At 38.4% G+C, this 17,329-nt stretch overlaps 1 protein-coding gene across 1 annotated transcript; it reads left to right on the top strand.

The window, feature by feature from the left end:
• The first annotated feature begins 1,496 nt into the window (after positions 1-1,496).
• sema7a (semaphorin 7A (JohnMiltonHagen blood group)) lies at positions 1,497-16,194 on the top strand. Its single transcript, XM_042496178.2, has 14 exons — positions 1,497-1,756; positions 2,993-3,132; positions 4,446-4,487; positions 4,584-4,679; positions 5,216-5,318; positions 5,523-5,633; positions 5,889-6,031; positions 9,245-9,423; positions 10,752-10,860; positions 12,068-12,263; positions 12,459-12,571; positions 13,137-13,279; positions 13,548-13,606; positions 13,687-16,194. The coding sequence occupies exons 1-14, from the start codon at positions 1,651-1,653 to the stop codon at positions 14,124-14,126; spliced, it is 1,980 nt and encodes a 659-aa protein (XP_042352112.2). The 5' UTR covers positions 1,497-1,650; the 3' UTR covers positions 14,127-16,194.
• Positions 16,195-17,329: the final 1,135 nt, after the last annotated feature.

Here is a 17,329-nt window from a genome sequence, read left to right as displayed (position 1 = left end):
TCAGTTACAAAATTAAGATATTCTTTTTTTGTGTGTTTGCAAAGTAATGAGGAGGTAAAATATTGTATTGGCTTTTTTCCCCTTTTTATGTACACTTAATGATATTATTGAAAAAATTTCACATTCACAAGAACAAATCGGTGAACTCCAAACCAGATATTGGGGGTGCTGTGCACAGTGGAAATGAAAACACAAAAGTCATTTAGGAAATGTTGTTTCAGATCAGAATGAGTCAGTAGATCCAGTAAAAAATGTCTGGTTCCCAAGCCCGGGGCCCCATTTGTGCGATAAATTTGGAAAATAAGTAGCCTACTTAAGGTAATGCCACTTTTTGCATTAGAGTTAATGCCTTCTTACTGTAGGCTTTTTGTAGGATCGAACAGGCACAATCAACATTTCTCAGACTGCAACAGTACCTTGTCTCTTAATGTCAAGGGAGCTATTAGATATGATTTCACTCAAATTAATGAGTCTCATCAGGATGATTTATCTCTGTGGTTCTAATAGCTGTAAATTTACATCTAAATTGTTTTCTTTGTCCGTTCAATTATATTAATTACCGTAGTTTCTCCCTCCATGTAGCAAACAGCATTCTTTTGTTTTTAACTGCTATTACAATAGTCTATTTGAAATAAAGCATGTCTGTCTGCACAAACTGTATCTGTGTGCATTTAGCCTTCATGATGGCATTTTTAAAAACTTTTGGTCCTTTTTAGGACCACCTTTTGCCTATTCCTAAAGCTTTAAAGTATATTTAAGCCTGTGATTCTTTTATTTATTAGCTTCTATTTGTAGTTCTATTTAATGCAGCTACAGAGGCATCACTGTTTATCTCATCTTGTCATAATTTCACAACTAAAAATTATAAACTTAATTTACCCAACAAACTTCTTACTTAAAAGACATGGAAATTATATGTCTGTATCCTGTGTATTCTGTACTATACTAATACTGGCACGTAAACTATTCTACACTTATTCTATGAATGCATTTATGTATTATGTTTTTTATTTTTTGGATTGATGTTGAAAATGTTTTTTAAATGCTATGTGGGACCCAGATTAACTTGAAGAAAGAGTGTATAATGTTCTTTTATGAAGAAAACGATCTTGACAGAAGTCATGCATTTATTTTAAATATTTTAATTTTATATATGTTTATATTCATAAATGCAAGTGGAGTAGGCCTAAGAGGCCTCCAGATATTTTGATGTAAATATCTTTATTCTTGTTTATTTTTTCTCTCTTTTTTCTGTGTTCTCTTATTTTTCTGTGTTCCCTTTATCTCTTGATGTAAGATAATAGTTGTTTTCTTTGTTATTATTATTATTATTATTGTTATTTTTGTTAGAATTATATGATATATCTATAACGGAAATTAAAAAAAAAAAAAAAAAGGAAAAAGCGCCACCCACAATCAGCTCAGACTCGAAGCCTATTGGCTGGTGGGGAACACACACACACACACACACACACACACACACAGCATTAAAATGTGCTCTGGAGGTTGGATGTCATTTGTTACCTCGCCGGTGAGAAGAAGGCACCTGGCTGCTCTTTTTCCTGCTCGTTATTCTGCGATCAGAGAGAGAAATTACAAACTGCTCACACATGCAGATGTAACAGAAATGTTCACCCGCTGAGGCGCAAAATGAGGCGATATGTTGTACTGTGTCTTTTGCTTGCTGGTGATCTTCAACTTGTCCTTAACTCGCCAATTCTTGGATCTAAAAACAGTCCCAGACTTTTTAAAAAAGGTAAGTTGTCTTTTCTTCTGACGGCTGCAGTGTTTTAGATGTGTTCATGTCTAAACTTTTAGAGGTCAGTTACGACGTTAATCCTGTCTTCAAATCCTGTGTAAGCCCGCTAAAATCTAGTTCAGTTTAGGTGACCTAACTTTGCTGTCCAGAGGGAAAACCAGATCACACTGATAGACTCTGTAATGTTTTATGCACGATACAGTCATCCATATGGTTCAGTCTGACCACCATATCTCTCAAGGTCAGAGTGTAAATTCAGGTAAAATGAGACATTTTTTGGTAGATTACCAATAAAACCACATACAACTCTGATTACTACCTTAAGTATTGCTTTTTTGTACTTATTATGGTCCTCTGTTACAGTTCTACAAAGAAAATATAAGTAAAATAATTGAGAAACTTTGGATCCTCAAACACGTTTAGTACCCCCACCTCACTTTCATGAAAGGTAAAATGGTACAGCTGGTATGGTAACACTGGACAACAGTAAAATCCATTTCACAGTTCAGTCATTATGTAACCTGTGAATTTTTTTTAATTGTCCAATTTTTATGCCTTGCTTTCCTTGTTGTATTTCTAACTGTTTCCTTGGTAACTGCATTTGACATGTTTTTAGTCTTGCATGTGAGTAACAATTAAGGCTTATTCTAGACTGCTGTGGCTGAGGTGGACTCAAGGTGTAATTAAAAAAACAATGTGTGAAATGTGTGAAAATATGTGACAAGTGTCTTAAATGTGACTGGGTGGGACACCATGGAAGCCCAAAAACATGCTGGTTTCACTGCAGAAAATGTATTATTTTACCTGATATTATTTGTCCCTCTTTACCACAATAAATGAAGTACTCATTAAAATCCTGTTTTTTTTATAATAAGTAAAGTGTATTGTAAAAATTTTTAGACTAGAAGCCAAATAATGTCTGATACTGGCTGGATTCTGGAATATTTACAGTATTTTTTAGCTGTAGGAAAAAAATTATATGACTTTCTTTGGAAGTTTTGTGACTAGTGGATTTTTGAATCTATGGTGTGCCCATACGAGCTATCTCAGATCAATTGTTTTCATAAAAAGCACATTTGTAAAAACAACTCAATCACATATATGGTAACTGCATGCTAAAATTTAAAGAGCCCAAGATGTAAAACCTTATTTGTCCCATTTTATCTGATGTCCCACATTACCTGACTTCACCCCATATGAAATATAATAATGTGATTCTTCTCTGCTCCTTAGATATACTCAGTGGTGGATTTAAATACCAAGTCCATCAAAACCACAGCGTGCTTTTCTATCATGAGGACTCTGACGAGATGTACGTTGGAGGGACTGATTTTGTCTTTAAACTTGATGCGGGTGACTATCATGTTATAGAGGTGGGTGCGTTCAAACTATTTCCATAGATTCTTTTATTTAGTTTATTTTATCATGTGCAGTCCATGCAGTTGCCTGTTTACTCTTCCTCCTATATTTAATTGATGGGCTCTCAGCTGGATTTCTGGTTCATGACAGTGGCAGTGGAGTTTATGACGCAGCTGGGGTCATAATTAGATGCTATACTGCAGCAGATGGCTGTCGCAGAGCCATTGTTACAGGAGTCTGGTCTGGCAGCGCCCGCTGACAGTTCTGCTCTTTCAAAGCCAACAAAGCTAACATATAGTTTCACGTCTGAAGGAGCTGCTTATTAACTGCTTATGGTGAGCACATGTCACAGACAGACCCTGGTGACAGTGGCGCCCAGTGCTGAGCACAAACATTTTGGTGGGCGGGCACTCAAGCAAGAAGAAAAAAAGGGCATAGTTCTTATAATTATTACAACTAAAAACAAAAACAAACATTTTTATTCAAATACTTATATCCTGAGAAGAGTTCAAGAAACCCATATAAAAAAATGGCCACGCCTTCTGTTCCCTTGAAAAAATGTAGCCTAATTTTGGAGCAGTATTTAGCCCCCTCTTTGACAAGCTATGCTGACATGGCACCAACATGGTCCAATGGATGTATCAGGTTGTCTAGTTTCGCAAGATACTAGAAGATTCATGCTAGCTTAAAAATGAGCGTGTGACAGCCTCTTAAAAGACAGTAATGTCGACATCCAATTATTTTCTCCAATCGGGCAAAGCAGCCCCCCCCAGTCCACCCTTGTGGCTGCCACTGTCTCGTAGCATTTGAAAGTTTTTATAATGTGATAATCCAGAAAAGTCAGAAAATGCGACCTCTGTTTCAAAGTCCACAAGAATGAATGATTAATGAGCAGATGATTGTTGATTGTTTTCCAAGAAATTAATGCACATGTGGCCTTGGTTGTGACCATAAGACAGACATATAGATCTTCATTGCTTTAATGGATACTCTGTCTGTGTCAGGAGCAGCTGAAGCTACTTAAGAAGAAGTTATTATGTTGAGTGGAGTTGTTTTTGCCAGAGAAAGCACCAGAGAAAGAAAATCTCTCAGATTTTTTCGTTTTTATCTATCATTCAACTATTTCAAATAGTTATCACTAAAAACACCTGGTGTTTTTGGCAGAGCTTTAGGTACGACATTCTTTATTGGTTAGTTATATGTCTTTATTAGTTAACTAAAGTGATATAGTGGGGTTTGAAATATTCCATCTTTTAACATTTTATTTCAAACTGTCCTCAAGTGAAAACTTTGTTAATTTGTCTGCTAATTGATGTGCCCCCTGCAGAGATTTCCTCTGAAAGCCCTGGGGTACCGACAGTGCCAGGAGGTTAGTAACTGCACAGTGATGATTTATGAGTTTAGCAATGACATGAGAACGATTAAATGAATCAGTTCTGTGCAATAACTGCCTCTGTATTTGTAGGGCCGATGTGAAAATGTCATCACCGTGATTGAGAAGTTTCAGGACAGCATGTTTGTCTGCGGCACCAATGGACACAAACCGCAGTGTTGGAAGCTGGTGAGTGTTTGCATACATCGCTGAATATTTGGGGTTGACTGATATTGGGCTAATGTTGCAAAAAGTACTTTCTTTGCTTTTTTGCAAGCGAAAATTTAGGTAGGGCGAGGCAGCTTTATTTGTAAAGCAAATTTCATACACCAAGGCAATTCAAAGTGCTTTACAGAGCAATAAAATACATAAACATAATAAAAGATACAGATTTAGAATAAAAGAGGCTCCCTGAGGATTTACAAAATAAAAGTTCCTCTCATGCTGACACGTTCTTTGCACTTTTTAATTAATTAATTTTATTGATAATCTGTCGATCCCTCATGAACATGTGTCACATCTGTCTGACACACTGCATTTACTGGAGCAGCGGGGCAAAGCTGATTAAAGCATGCAGCTTTTGGGTGTAATGGCTGTGGCTCTGATTAAACTTTAATTAGCACCATGTCTGGAATTTCAGCAGGCTGTTGGGTGGCTGGTGTTTCCATATTCTTCCATCACATCTAATCATCTTAATGCTCTGTTGACTCTCTGTGGTTCTGCAGTTTTCTTCAGTGAACAACCAGTCAAACGAAATAGTGGAGAGCTACGAGGGGACGGGCATCTCTCCATTTGTTTTTACACATAACTCCATCTCCCTCACGGTCGGTATGTTAACACACCCTCTTCTTGCACCACCGTGCACCAGTCCGTGTTTTTGAAGGTTTAAAAATGTGACTCAGAGCTGCAGAATTATGTAACCCCATCAAGTCATGTGTGATAGTAGAGTTCGCAAAGCACTTTCACAGAAATATACTCAATAATTGAACATCTTGCGCTTGTGTTAATGTGATGCATCTTTGCTATTTTTAGAGGGGGATCTATATTCAGCAGCACCTTTGGATGTGGATGGAAGCTCATTACAGTTCAGAAGGAAAGCTGGCAGCAGAACTAATGTCTGGATGTATGACAACTGGGTCTCAGGTGGGTCTGTTTATAATGTAGGATGAATTCAAAAAGAAATCGCAAGACTTAACAGTATATGATGCACCTGATTAGTATCAGTTTGTTTTGAAATTGTTCAGTCCTTGTTGTTCCGTCCACTCCTGAGTGCACTTTAATTATCTCCTGTTTTGGTCTCATGTCCAAGTGCTGTCATAGCACTTGCCTGCTGCTGACATGGCACTGCACTGTAAACGGTGAGCCAGTTTGGTAAACATGTCCTCCTCTCTCTCACAGAGCCCACATTCATCTCTGCGTCCTGGGTGAGGCGGAGGGAAGACCCCGACAACGAGAAAATCTACATCTTTTTCCGTGAAAAGAACTCGGATCACAACCCGGAGGCCGACCCCTGGATATCGAGGGTTGCCAGAGTTTGTAAGGTACGCTGCTCAGTGAAGTATTTTATGTCAGTGAAACTCCCCTCTTACTAGACTGCTATATTAAATCCCCCGCAAACCTCTTTAATCTTAATTATGCCAGTATTAATATTCAAAAAAGACATTGTATTAAAGAAGAGAGGCAGCAGGAGCACTTCTGGTGTCCCTCAAACCACTGGTGCTCATGGAAGGGAACACTTAAAAAGAACACATGTTATGCTCCAAGAGGCCAGAAAAAAAGATGTTTTGTTGCTTTCACCAGTGCACACCCAAGGCCACTGCAACTATAATCAGTCTCTTTGTCTCTGTTCGTCACAACACCCTGAGGAAGGTGCAAAGCCATACACGTTGGTGTATTTTTAAAGTTTCTATGAATTAAAGGCCTTTTATGCTTTTTAAACCACTCCGGGTGCCTGGATCTGTAATACCTCTGTTTTCTGGTTATAAATTCCTCCTTTTTAAGATAGTGTTAGTATTAATTTGGAGTGTAACGTCACATCGAAATGGATTGATAAATCTTTTCAGTGATCAACGGTTCAATATTTCTCAATGTGAAGTCAACCATTGATACGTATCTTCATCTTAAAGATACACCTTTATTTTGAAATCCCCATGCCACGCCTGTTTCATAATTTCTGTCCAAGCCACCTCCTTCCAAAAGACTCAAACAGTTCCAGCAGCCTAGTGCCATGCAGATATGGTGAGCAGTCAAGAAAAAGACAAAAAAGATATTAACTTATATTGTCTCCTATCAATTGCAGGCTTTTTATGGAATTAAATAAAAATCATGTAAGGCTGCCTTTTTTCAGCCTCAAATTCATAAGCTGAATGCTTGAATGCTGAATGCTGAACACACAGCAAGGTGAACTGTCACTTCACATCTCTCATATCACTCTGCGATCTAAACCATCCTCTACCTCAGAGAGAAGGTGCACCACTTTATGTAGTTCCTAATTTTAACTTAAAGGCAAGCATACAATATAATATATGCACTGACTACTGATGAAATCATCTTTTTTTATCTGAATAAATCAGAGAGTAGAATAATGTTATCTACCAAATGAAATAAATCTTTACAAAAATAAATCTTCATCTTACAATTATATTATTGCAGACTTTGTGATCTCAGCAAATATTGTATCATTGTCCAAAAAAAATACAATATTGTATTGTGTTGAAACTTGAATGTACCCTACTAGTATTAATAATATCAATAGTTATCCCTCTCCTCTGCTTTGGTCTGGTTGTATGAAGGCACCAGCAGGGCCCTCAGTGGGAGTTAAGAGTGTAAACTTTTGATGAAGGTCATGTAATATGATCAAAAGCACTGGCAGACCTTCTACATGGACCTTGAGGCAAGATTATTTTGTCAGCTGATTTTCCCAAGGTCAAGAATGAACTTTGAAACTATGACTTTACACATGAATGAAAACATTGTTTTTTTTAATATTTCGCCTTAAACTAGGTTTTTCTCCGTGAGATCAAAGATCTCTTTTGTAAAGGAGATGCAGCCAAGAATAACAGCAACACAAATCAGCCAAACAGAACAAAGTCTGTCATCCATGTTTTTATTAGATTAATAATGCAGGACATAAATGAATACATTTTTCCATGATGTGCTCACACACGATTACTTCCTACTTCCAGTTTCCATTAGAATAAAGCAGACACTGGCTTGTGGGACACTAAAGCAGAGATTAATGTGAATGTTTTATGAAAGTGTCTCCTGCAGTGACCCCTCCTTAATTTTCCAGACAAAGGAAATGAAAGGCCACCGCCATTTAAACAGTTCTCTTTGATGCTGGCTGTCATCTGTTATTTTTCTCAGGACAATGCTAAAGGTCAGCCACTATTTACAGAGGCTTTATGAGTCTGACATATTGATATGCTCATATAAAAGGCTTAAGCTGTCGTCATGGGTAAAATGATACAACATGAAATTATTTTTTTACTTGCACTTTGCTAACAATGCAAAGGGAGATTAGTTATGTAGCTGCAGTTATGTGAATATGATTTCAGTCTTTGTAAAAAGTATACAAACACCAATGCAGTAATACAACCACCTGCAGGATGGTGCTCTCATTCCCACCACCTGTACCAACAAATCACTTGTCTTTTCCTCAATTAACAGTTTAAAAAACTTGAGCAAATTTAGCTTGATTTCTTTCAAACACATGGGAAAAGGGCATTGAGCAACACATGAAGAAATGGTCCCCAAATTAACAAAAAAAAAAAAATAGTAAAAGGCACAGGAAAATTTCCTGAAAAATAAAGAAAAAAAAACCCACAGAAAAGACCTTTAAAAAAGCGCTTAAAAGTTAGAATAATGCTGTAACATCACTATAACTATGGAAACTCAGGAAGGCTAAATTCCAGAGCAAGATCCTGGTTAACTTCTACAGAGGAGCAATAGGAAGCATACTGACTGGAAACATCACAAACTGGCATGGTTAGTGCACGGCCCAGGACAGGAAGGCTCTACAGCGGGTATTAAAACTGCCCAGAAAATCACTGGTTCCCATCTGCAAGTGCAAGTATCCGCTGCCGAACCACCTGACTACAGAGCAGCTTCTTTCCCAGGCTGTGAGACTCCTCAGCTCCTTTGACGGCAAAAAGATGTAGCAGGATTTAGGGTGAACTTTAATTTAATCTTTTCTTAAACCATGTTTAAGAAAATGATAATAAATCTACCTTGTAACTTAAATAAATAATTATGATAATAAAAGTTTTTCCCTAGCGTTTCAATTTGTAGTATGTGGAAGATTTCTCATCATGTTGATAATTGCCTTTTTACCATGTTTTTGAACAAAAAACGCACCTGTTTGCTCAGGATTCAAAGGTTTAAATACTTATGAAAGGCAGCACAAGAAAACAGATGTTGCTCCAGGTTTAAAAAAAAAACTACTTTGGTAAAAGTAATTAGTATTGTTAGTATCTTGTAGTTAAAGTATCAAAAGTAAATAAGCCTGTTTTGCAGTAAAAGGCCTCATGTGACTGCTATAATATTAACTAACCTGGTGTGCTATTTTTGTGGTGAAATAGAATCTTTTCAACACTCTTGACATCAAGACTTGCCCTAAATGTGGTTAGGTGTTTAGTTTCAGGTGTTGTGGTTCATGTAATGACAGTCCTATCAAATTACCCTGATGAATTTCAGTTTGCAAACAAAAGTGAAAGAGTGTCTCCCTGGTTTGATTTATCGGTTTGATTTTGCAGGTAGATGAAGGCGGGTCAAAAAGATTCTTCCAGAACATTTGGACATCCTTCCTCAAGGCTCGGCTCGTCTGCGGGTTCCCAGAAGAGTCGCTGTATTTCAACCGTCTTCAGGACATCTATGTGATGCATGCTGAGGACTGGCAAAAGACAAGAGTCTATGCCCTTTTCACCAGCAGCTGGTTAGACATGTTTCCTTCCTTTATTATCGGCACCTACGCAACCACCCCCAGCTACATGCTGACAGGGACACAAACAGTGGCCCCCACTTCAAAGTGAAAGATCAGCATTTTGAAAGGTTTTCTTTTCCATGGAGACAAAACTAACAATGGCCCGTCTGTTTTCACCTACACAGTATATTTATATATCCATCTTTATGTAATATAATAACAAACACCAAGAAGAATAGATTGGCCACATGACAACCATGTTTTAGAAAAAAATATATATCAAAAGTAACATTGTCTGTGTTAATGTACACAACTTTTTTTAAAAATCATGTTAATCGACGGCCAATATTACTGTCTTTAACCATCTGAAACTGGTGCAAATTGGTTAGATTTCTTTCAAAAAAACATGGAAAGAAGGCAATAAGAAAATTAAGAAATGACCCAAAAATGAACACAAAGTAAATTAAAAAAAAGAAAGCTTCTCTGGTGTTTGTTGTGTTGGACAGTGCTACTTCACATGCACATGTGTCCCTTTGAGTGTGTCCCACTGGCTAATTAGTCACTGTCGCTCTTCACTGTACTCATGCAGTTGACACTGATAAGGCCGTCCCGACCCACAGTGGCGAAATGGAGTCATCACTGAAGCGTACTGTTCACCCTCTGACTCCCCAGGTTAACACCATTAGCTCTGTCAGCAGTTGTTAGCACTGTTAGCTGCTGGCGCCAGCTCAGCCATGTTGAGAGCTGTTTGCTGGCAATTCTGGCCAATCCGATCAGACAATCAGCCAGTCAGCCAATCCCATCAGACTCTGGATCATAGATATGCTCTGTCACATGCATCTCCTTTAAAGCACCACTGTGTAGGATTTAGGGGGTTATATTGCCAGAAATGGAATGTTATCCAGTAAGTTGGTTCTTTCTGCAGTAGCCAAGAGGACAGACTAAAAACTGGCTCTAGATGGGGCCAGGCCAATAATTTATCGGTCCCAAATGAGTAGTATGAGCAGCCCTTCTAGCACTCGACTGCTCCTCTGTAACACTGGCAGGGTTGTTATGTCTGATCTGGTAATGGTGTAATTTATAAGTGTAATGGAGGGTTTGTCAGATGCACAAAGTTTGATTGAAGGGTTGCATCAATGTTCCATTTTGTGAGTACCACACCCACTTTGGCCAAACTTTCAGAGGTTACTCAGTTCTCCAGGGTCATATGCCAAAAATTACAATCATTAAAATCTTTAGCCAACAGAAAACAGAATGAAGCAATGGGACAACATCATAATCTTAACCTCTGTAAAAACAGTATTTTTTATGCTAACTTCAGTTATCTATTTCTCTTCTAGGAATGCCACCGCAGTCTGCATCTACTCAATAGAAAAGATAGAAGAAGTATTTGAGAACTCAGCTTTCAAGGGCTATGATAAAGACATTCCCACACCGAGGCCTGGAACGGTAACCATGTGTTTTATTGCTATTCTCTACAGGGACACCACTTCCCCTAAGGGTTTTATTTTTGATTCCAGCCCTCTTACATATTTTGGCATCACTTTATTTTTATTGTGGGCTGTCTACTGTACATCACATGTCACTGAGTAAGGGTGTGGGCTAAAAACAACACAGGCACGTTACATAAATGGGCAGAAATGTGGAAAATGTGTCTGTATTCCCATCAAATGTGCTTCAGTGTTTCCATCTGTAGATAACCATCGTAAGTTTAGTGAGGTCTATTTGAGTCTTGTAGTTAAGGAACTAAAGGGGCCCTGCATACGTAGATTTGCTCAATTTTCTCTCGTTATAGTAAACAGTTTAGTGACTCATAAGTTGTGGTTCCTTAAAAGAGGCTGTTTCTACGTCTTGGAAAGGAAGTTCTGCCTCTCCAAACTATTCAGTTTATAGCTTACGCAAATGTTTCACTGGTTTGTTTTTATACAACTTCACATGCCTTCAGTTTCATGTACCTGAAGACGTCCACTCAACCTGAGTGTCCTACAAACATTCAGTTTATGTTCCCATTTCCTGCAGTATACAAACTACTTTTAAAGGACCAATGTGAGGAATTTAGGTGAATATTTTTGCAGAAATGGAATGTAATCATTGTTTTGTTTTTTCACTAGTGTATAATCTAAGAAAACTGATTTCATAAGCTTAGAGTGAGCCCCTCATATCTACATAGGGAGAGAATGCTTCTCCTCGGAGTCCGCCATGTTGCACCGCCACGTTTCTACAGCAGCCCAGAAATAGACAGACTAAACAGTGGCTCCAGAGAGGGTCTTTTAGATTTTTATAGCACCTGAGGGCCAACATAGGGAGGGGTAAGGGCTCATCTATACTCTCTTTATTTACAAAAATAGATGCATCCGTTTTAAACATTAAAAACGTCACTGACCTCATACTTCCATGCATCTTTTTCGCATCCTAGAGGGCAGAGACAAACACAAATACAGAATATTTAAATAAAATGAAAAAATATAACTCAATAATGAAGTGCCTTTTTAACTCTTTTACATCTCCATGTACATATCTAATGTTGAGCATAAATAAACCTTAAGGAAAGCAGTCTTTAGTTTGTTGCAGTCTGCAACTTCACTACTACATGCCACTAAATCCTACACACTGGTCCTTTTTATAAAAAAAAACTGAGTTTGCACATATTTTTCAGTGTGTAAAAAACAGCAGGATGCTGCCGCTGGCCACTATCAACATGGTGAAGGATTACCCAGAGATGACTGACTGGGTGCACTCTGAGCATTATGCAGCTCCATTCTATGTAAGCAGCCACAACTACACCAAAATAGTTGTGGACCGGATTGAAGCTGCAGACCAGCACATGTATAACATCCTGCTTCTGGCCACTGGTATGTTCTGGGTAGGAGGAAATACCCTGCTATACTTCCGTACTTTGTTTAACTGTGTGTATCTTTTGTTCTTCCCTGTTGATCTGGCGTGTAATCGTGCATTGTTTGTAACCTCTGAATGGGACTATGGGCTAAAAATACAGCGTCACTCCAAAAATAACAACACTCACTATGCTAATGGTGCTGTTCCAACAGACTCTGGGATGATCCATAAAGTCTTAGAGGCCGGGTCAGAACCTTTCATCATCTCTGAAACCCAACTCTCCAGCCGCTCCCCCCTTCAATCAATGACGCTCGACTCCAAAAAGGTATTTAAAATTAATGTCATGCATTATAGATTGCAGTGTTGTTTTTACATCAGTGCAATCTGATTCCTCACAATTTCATATTTTAAAGCTGCACTGATCAATATTTGGATATTAACGTGCTCAAATAACTGTTGTGTGAAAGGAGTTGCTCACAGTATCAATGCCATGGGAAATTATTACCCGACTTTGCAGATTCTCTCAGCTCTACAGAGCGTTTTAAAATTTTTTGATCAGTCTTATGGCCCCCATCAACCTAATTTCCAGCCACAACAGGCAACAAGTTTCAGCAGGCAGAAGAAGTCAGCAACTTGACCAGCATTTAACAGCAGACTAATTTCTCTTGTGAGCTAAAGGAAGGAAATATGGGACTTGCATACAACAGAAACTCCAAATGCAAATTTTGCTTCATGTGTTCAGTGTACTAATAGACATAAAAAAATGCTAGCGTGTTCCCCTTACCAACTTTATATGTTGTGTTTACAGCTTCTTGTATTGCACCAAAGGGGCAAATAATCTTTTAATGCAGATTTAAAGTAATATTATGTTACATTCTCCTTTAACTCAGAAAAAGTTAGTGTTGGGATTTTCGGAGAAGATTTCTGTCGTAGACCTCCAGAGGTGTCAGGAGATCAAGTCTTGTGAAGATTGTGTCCTGGCCCGGGACCCGTACTGTGCCTGGACCAACTCCGGATGCACCCCAACTCTCCCGTAAGTGTGAACAACAGACCCTACAGTAGACTTTTGACATACTGTGCAAAGCCTTATCATATTACAACATATTACAGTCAACATTGTTTAAACAGCTGCTCTCTGCATGTTATTTAGTCTTTATACCAAAAATGAATGAAATGTTGATGCAAAGATGGGGAAAAACATTTAGAAATTCAACCTTTCTTTCAGTATTACACAGATAATCATCAGTCTTTCATCTCTTTGGAGGAAATGCACCTGTTGGAACTTTTGCTTTTGTTCACAGTGGGAGCATTCAGAATGTCACTGATGGGAACAAAAGTGTGTGTCCTTCAGCAGTTGAAGGTAACTAATGATGAGGCTGTTATTCAGACACACTAAAGGCTGAAAAACACTACTCTAATCTATCTACTTTTCTGTTATAGAACAAAAACAGGTAAACCGGACCAGACGAGAGACAGTGTCACCATTACCACTGGATTTGGGGACGACTCACTCGGTCCCCCTGGGTGTCCCTTTCTATCTGTCCTGTCCTATAGACTCTTACCACGCTGAGTACACCTGGGAGCATGGAGGCCAGAGCAGCCCTTGTTTGCAAATGCAGTCCAACTGCCTGCACCTCATCCCCAATATGGAGCAGGTGCACTACGGCGGCTACCAGTGTGTTTCCAAAGAGAAAGACTACACCAAAGTGGTGAAAACTTATCATCTTACAGAGCAAAGGATCACAGAGACAAATGAAAACACTGACAGAAGCAGTACCCCTTTCCTTCGAAATGGTGTGTTAGCTGCTGGGCGGCAGACAGCATGGATCACACTGGGATTAGCTGTAACAGTTTTGGGGTGTGCACAAATGCCTGTTTAAACCTTTCGCTTTGGAAAGCTTTTCTGTTGGTCCAGAATGTAGCATCAACATCCTCTGGCCCTTTGTCCTTGCTTTAAGGCCAAGACGCAGGCAGAATAAAAGGAAATCCACTTTAACATCAATGAAGACTGCAGCAGCAGGAACACTCCCACTGAGAATTGTAAAGCTTATTTGTACAAGTGTTCATGTAGCTGTGTTTGGCAGAAAAGTCTGCAGGAACCCATTGTAGCCAAGTTTCGTTTTGAAAGAGAAGCCAGGAAGAGGTTGGTGGAGAGGGAAACTAGCACGAGCAGTCAGCTGCAGCATGCAGCCTGAATGATCTGAGGGGTCTGGATGGTATTTGTTTGGATCAGCTGATGATCACTCAGTGACGTCAGCATCCTTAATGCATTAAGACAAGGTTTCATTGAGTGAGTAAGTCTCTTTTTTAAGATAAGAGAATAAAAAGGGAACGTTTAAGAAGTTAACAGGACAAATTCTTAGTCTAAATTAAAGCACACCTTTAAAATGTAATCATGAGTGCAAAAGCTTCAAGTCAGGGAGCGACGGACAGAACAGAACACAGTAAGTAGGTGTGGTGTCGGGCTGTGCATTTTCACTGGACTCACCATTATTACGATTATCGTATAGTGTAAATTAATTATTAGATTCGATTCCATGCATTGCATCCTCAATTTTCTATATTAATGCACATGGCTACTTTTTCATCAATACATTCAAGCAGTCAGCTAGCTACGTTCTCTTACAGTTCAAAATGACGCTGCTACCATACAGCACATGTTGCTACCAGCAAGTTCTCTTCATCTGTAGAATTTTATTGTCCAGCCATGGCTGGAAAATCAAAATGCAATATTACGAGGCCATAATCAATAATGTGCTGTCACTGCATTGATGCAGAATCGTCCACTTCCACATAGTGATGCATCTCAGAAAAAAATAGTTTCAACACCTCTAGTGTGGTGTAGTAGAAGTAGCCGTGTGTACACATGTTGAGGCCAGCTCTGTGGTTTACTAGAGGTCAGAAAAATACAATGGTCCGGTGCACATTTCCTCTGTGCTCCCTCCAGTGCATCGCTCACAGATTTTATCAGATTTGTATCACAATGTTTAGGGAGGGGTGGAAGCAGCTGGGGGACCCTCACTGAATTTCCCTGTTTTGTTTAACCCTCCCACTGGGATTACAGTTGGTGGTGAGAGGGGCATTTCAAAAACGTGCAATGAAAAATGTTTTGTTGCAAAGTATGACTACTGAGAAAAAGTTGCTTCGAATTTTTGCATTTACACACAGGAAAGCATCAATATTAGCTGCAGTTTGAGCAATAGACCAGTCCCACATTTCCACTTGATGTAGAACAGATTTGAGCTGGTTGTTGAAGGAGATAGTTTTTGCACACATCTGTCACTTTACTGTCATATGAGCTACTTTTGTAGTCAGTTATTTATAGTAGAGCGAGACAATGTAACTTTTGCCTAATGGTGGCCACAAGTTCTAATTAAGGGATAAATGTTGAAACACTGTAACAGCAGCAATATTAGAGAAAAGTCACAGAACTGCCTTAGTAATGTCCATCGTATAATATAATATAATATCTGCCTAAAGTTTGCTTGCATGAGCTCACATCAGACCAAGTAATGCTGCAGCAGCAAATCCTGAGTGTGTTCAGTTAAGCAGCAATTTGTTTTATTCCTTATAAATTCAACTCTTCATTTGTGAAACCAAGACATTCCCCTTTCAGAGCTTTGATTTAAAGTGGACAGTTTTTTTCTTTAACTTGCACAATATAATGGCTGTCAAATAATGAAAAGGGATCTTATAGTTTTCTTTTTCCTCTTTAAACAAGAAATTTCACCTTAAAACCACTAAGCTAAATATATTTATTATGTTCATTGTATTTTTGGTACAATCTTTTGTGTTTTCATACTTCATATTTTTACATGTACAAGTAATATGTGTCCTTACAATTTCTAAAAATAGTATATTTTTCATAATGATAGTGTGAAAAAGGCTACCTGAAGAATGTAAGTTATTGATTTCCTGTTCATTAAAAGGCAGAAAATCTGTTCATAAGGAGTTGCAGTTGTACATGTCCTTGATCCACTCATGAGTGGTTTTAGGAAAGTGGTTTATTTGTCATGAGTAGGTCATGCCGTCATTACATGTGGCACTCAGTGAACCACGTGCAGCCACATTAGAGTAAGGCAACAACTAAGGATCTTTAGCTTAATCTGTTTTATTCCTGGACCCTAAAGTCTCACCCCTGCTAATGACCACAGAGAGTGTACAGCTTGTTCACTTAGGGAGAAAACAAACACTGTATCTCTCTGGTCATCACTCCACAACCATCCACAAGGAAATCCTGTATTCTTGGCAGATTTTCTTTCAGATTAGGTAAATGTAGTTTACAAGCTTTCTTAGAATTCGCCTGCTGGTCATATTTACGTCATCTCAAGTTTGAGAACATCTTGATTACACGTGGACGTGGCGCAGATTTCCACTGAAGACATCTAAATTTCTGCAACCTGCACTGTGGACTCATCACATAACTTGGATCACAAATTTGGTGACTTTTAGACTCAATTTCACAAAATCAATGACGTGCAACTTGACCTAGGCTGGCACGCCTCTGACTCGTGACTTCACTTGGACTTGAGCTTTTTGACTTGAAAAAACTTGATATCCAAGCCAGAAGATAAAATAATTTTATTTGAAAAGTGTGCCAAGAATGATTTAATTTCCCTTCATTTCCTAAATTGACTAATATTAACGCTATTCATTCCCATCAAGTCTACACTTATTTAACTACATCCGCTCGTTTTGAAGGAATCCAACAGTATCCAATTGAGTTGCAGGAGAGAACCATGAAGAACAAAAATAATTTTGCTTCTGCAGAAACTAGGCAGTGATTTTAAGAAAAAGGGGGAAAAACAATTGTAGTATGCAAACCATGCAGTACAAAAGCTGAAGACGAAAATGCAACAACTTCCAACAAACTTGTTTTTTAACCATTTGAAACCTGAGCAAATTGGCTTGATGTTTTTCAGAAACATAGGTAAAAGACAACAAGGAATCTTGGAAGAAATGGCCCAAAAAAATAAGCAAAAAAATAATTAGAATAATAACAACTACAAGAAAATAACCTAAAATTTAGAAGAAAACCCAAACTGAAAAACAACATTCAAAAAACAAACAAGGGAATAACCTG

Source organism: Plectropomus leopardus, chromosome 7, assembly GCF_026936395.1.
Source record: "Plectropomus leopardus strain MGB_pleo_1.0 chromosome 7, ASM2693639v1, whole genome shotgun sequence".
NCBI lineage: Eukaryota > Metazoa > Chordata > Actinopteri > Perciformes > Serranidae > Plectropomus > Plectropomus leopardus.
Note: the sequence above shows the minus strand (reverse complement) of the source record. Positions and strands in the feature narration are given on the sequence as shown.

Excerpts from the sequence above, each read along its gene's own strand:
- sema7a (XM_042496178.2), top strand. The coding sequence starts at position 1,651 with ATGAGGCGATATGTTGTACTGTGTCTTTTGCTTGCTGGTGATCTTCAA. Across the intron at positions 5,319-5,522 it reads CTCCATCTCCCTCACGGTCG|AGGGGGATCTATATTCAGCA; the intron begins GTATGTTAACAC and ends TGCTATTTTTAG. Across the intron at positions 12,572-13,136 it reads TGACGCTCGACTCCAAAAAG|AAAAAGTTAGTGTTGGGATT; the intron begins GTATTTAAAATT and ends CCTTTAACTCAG.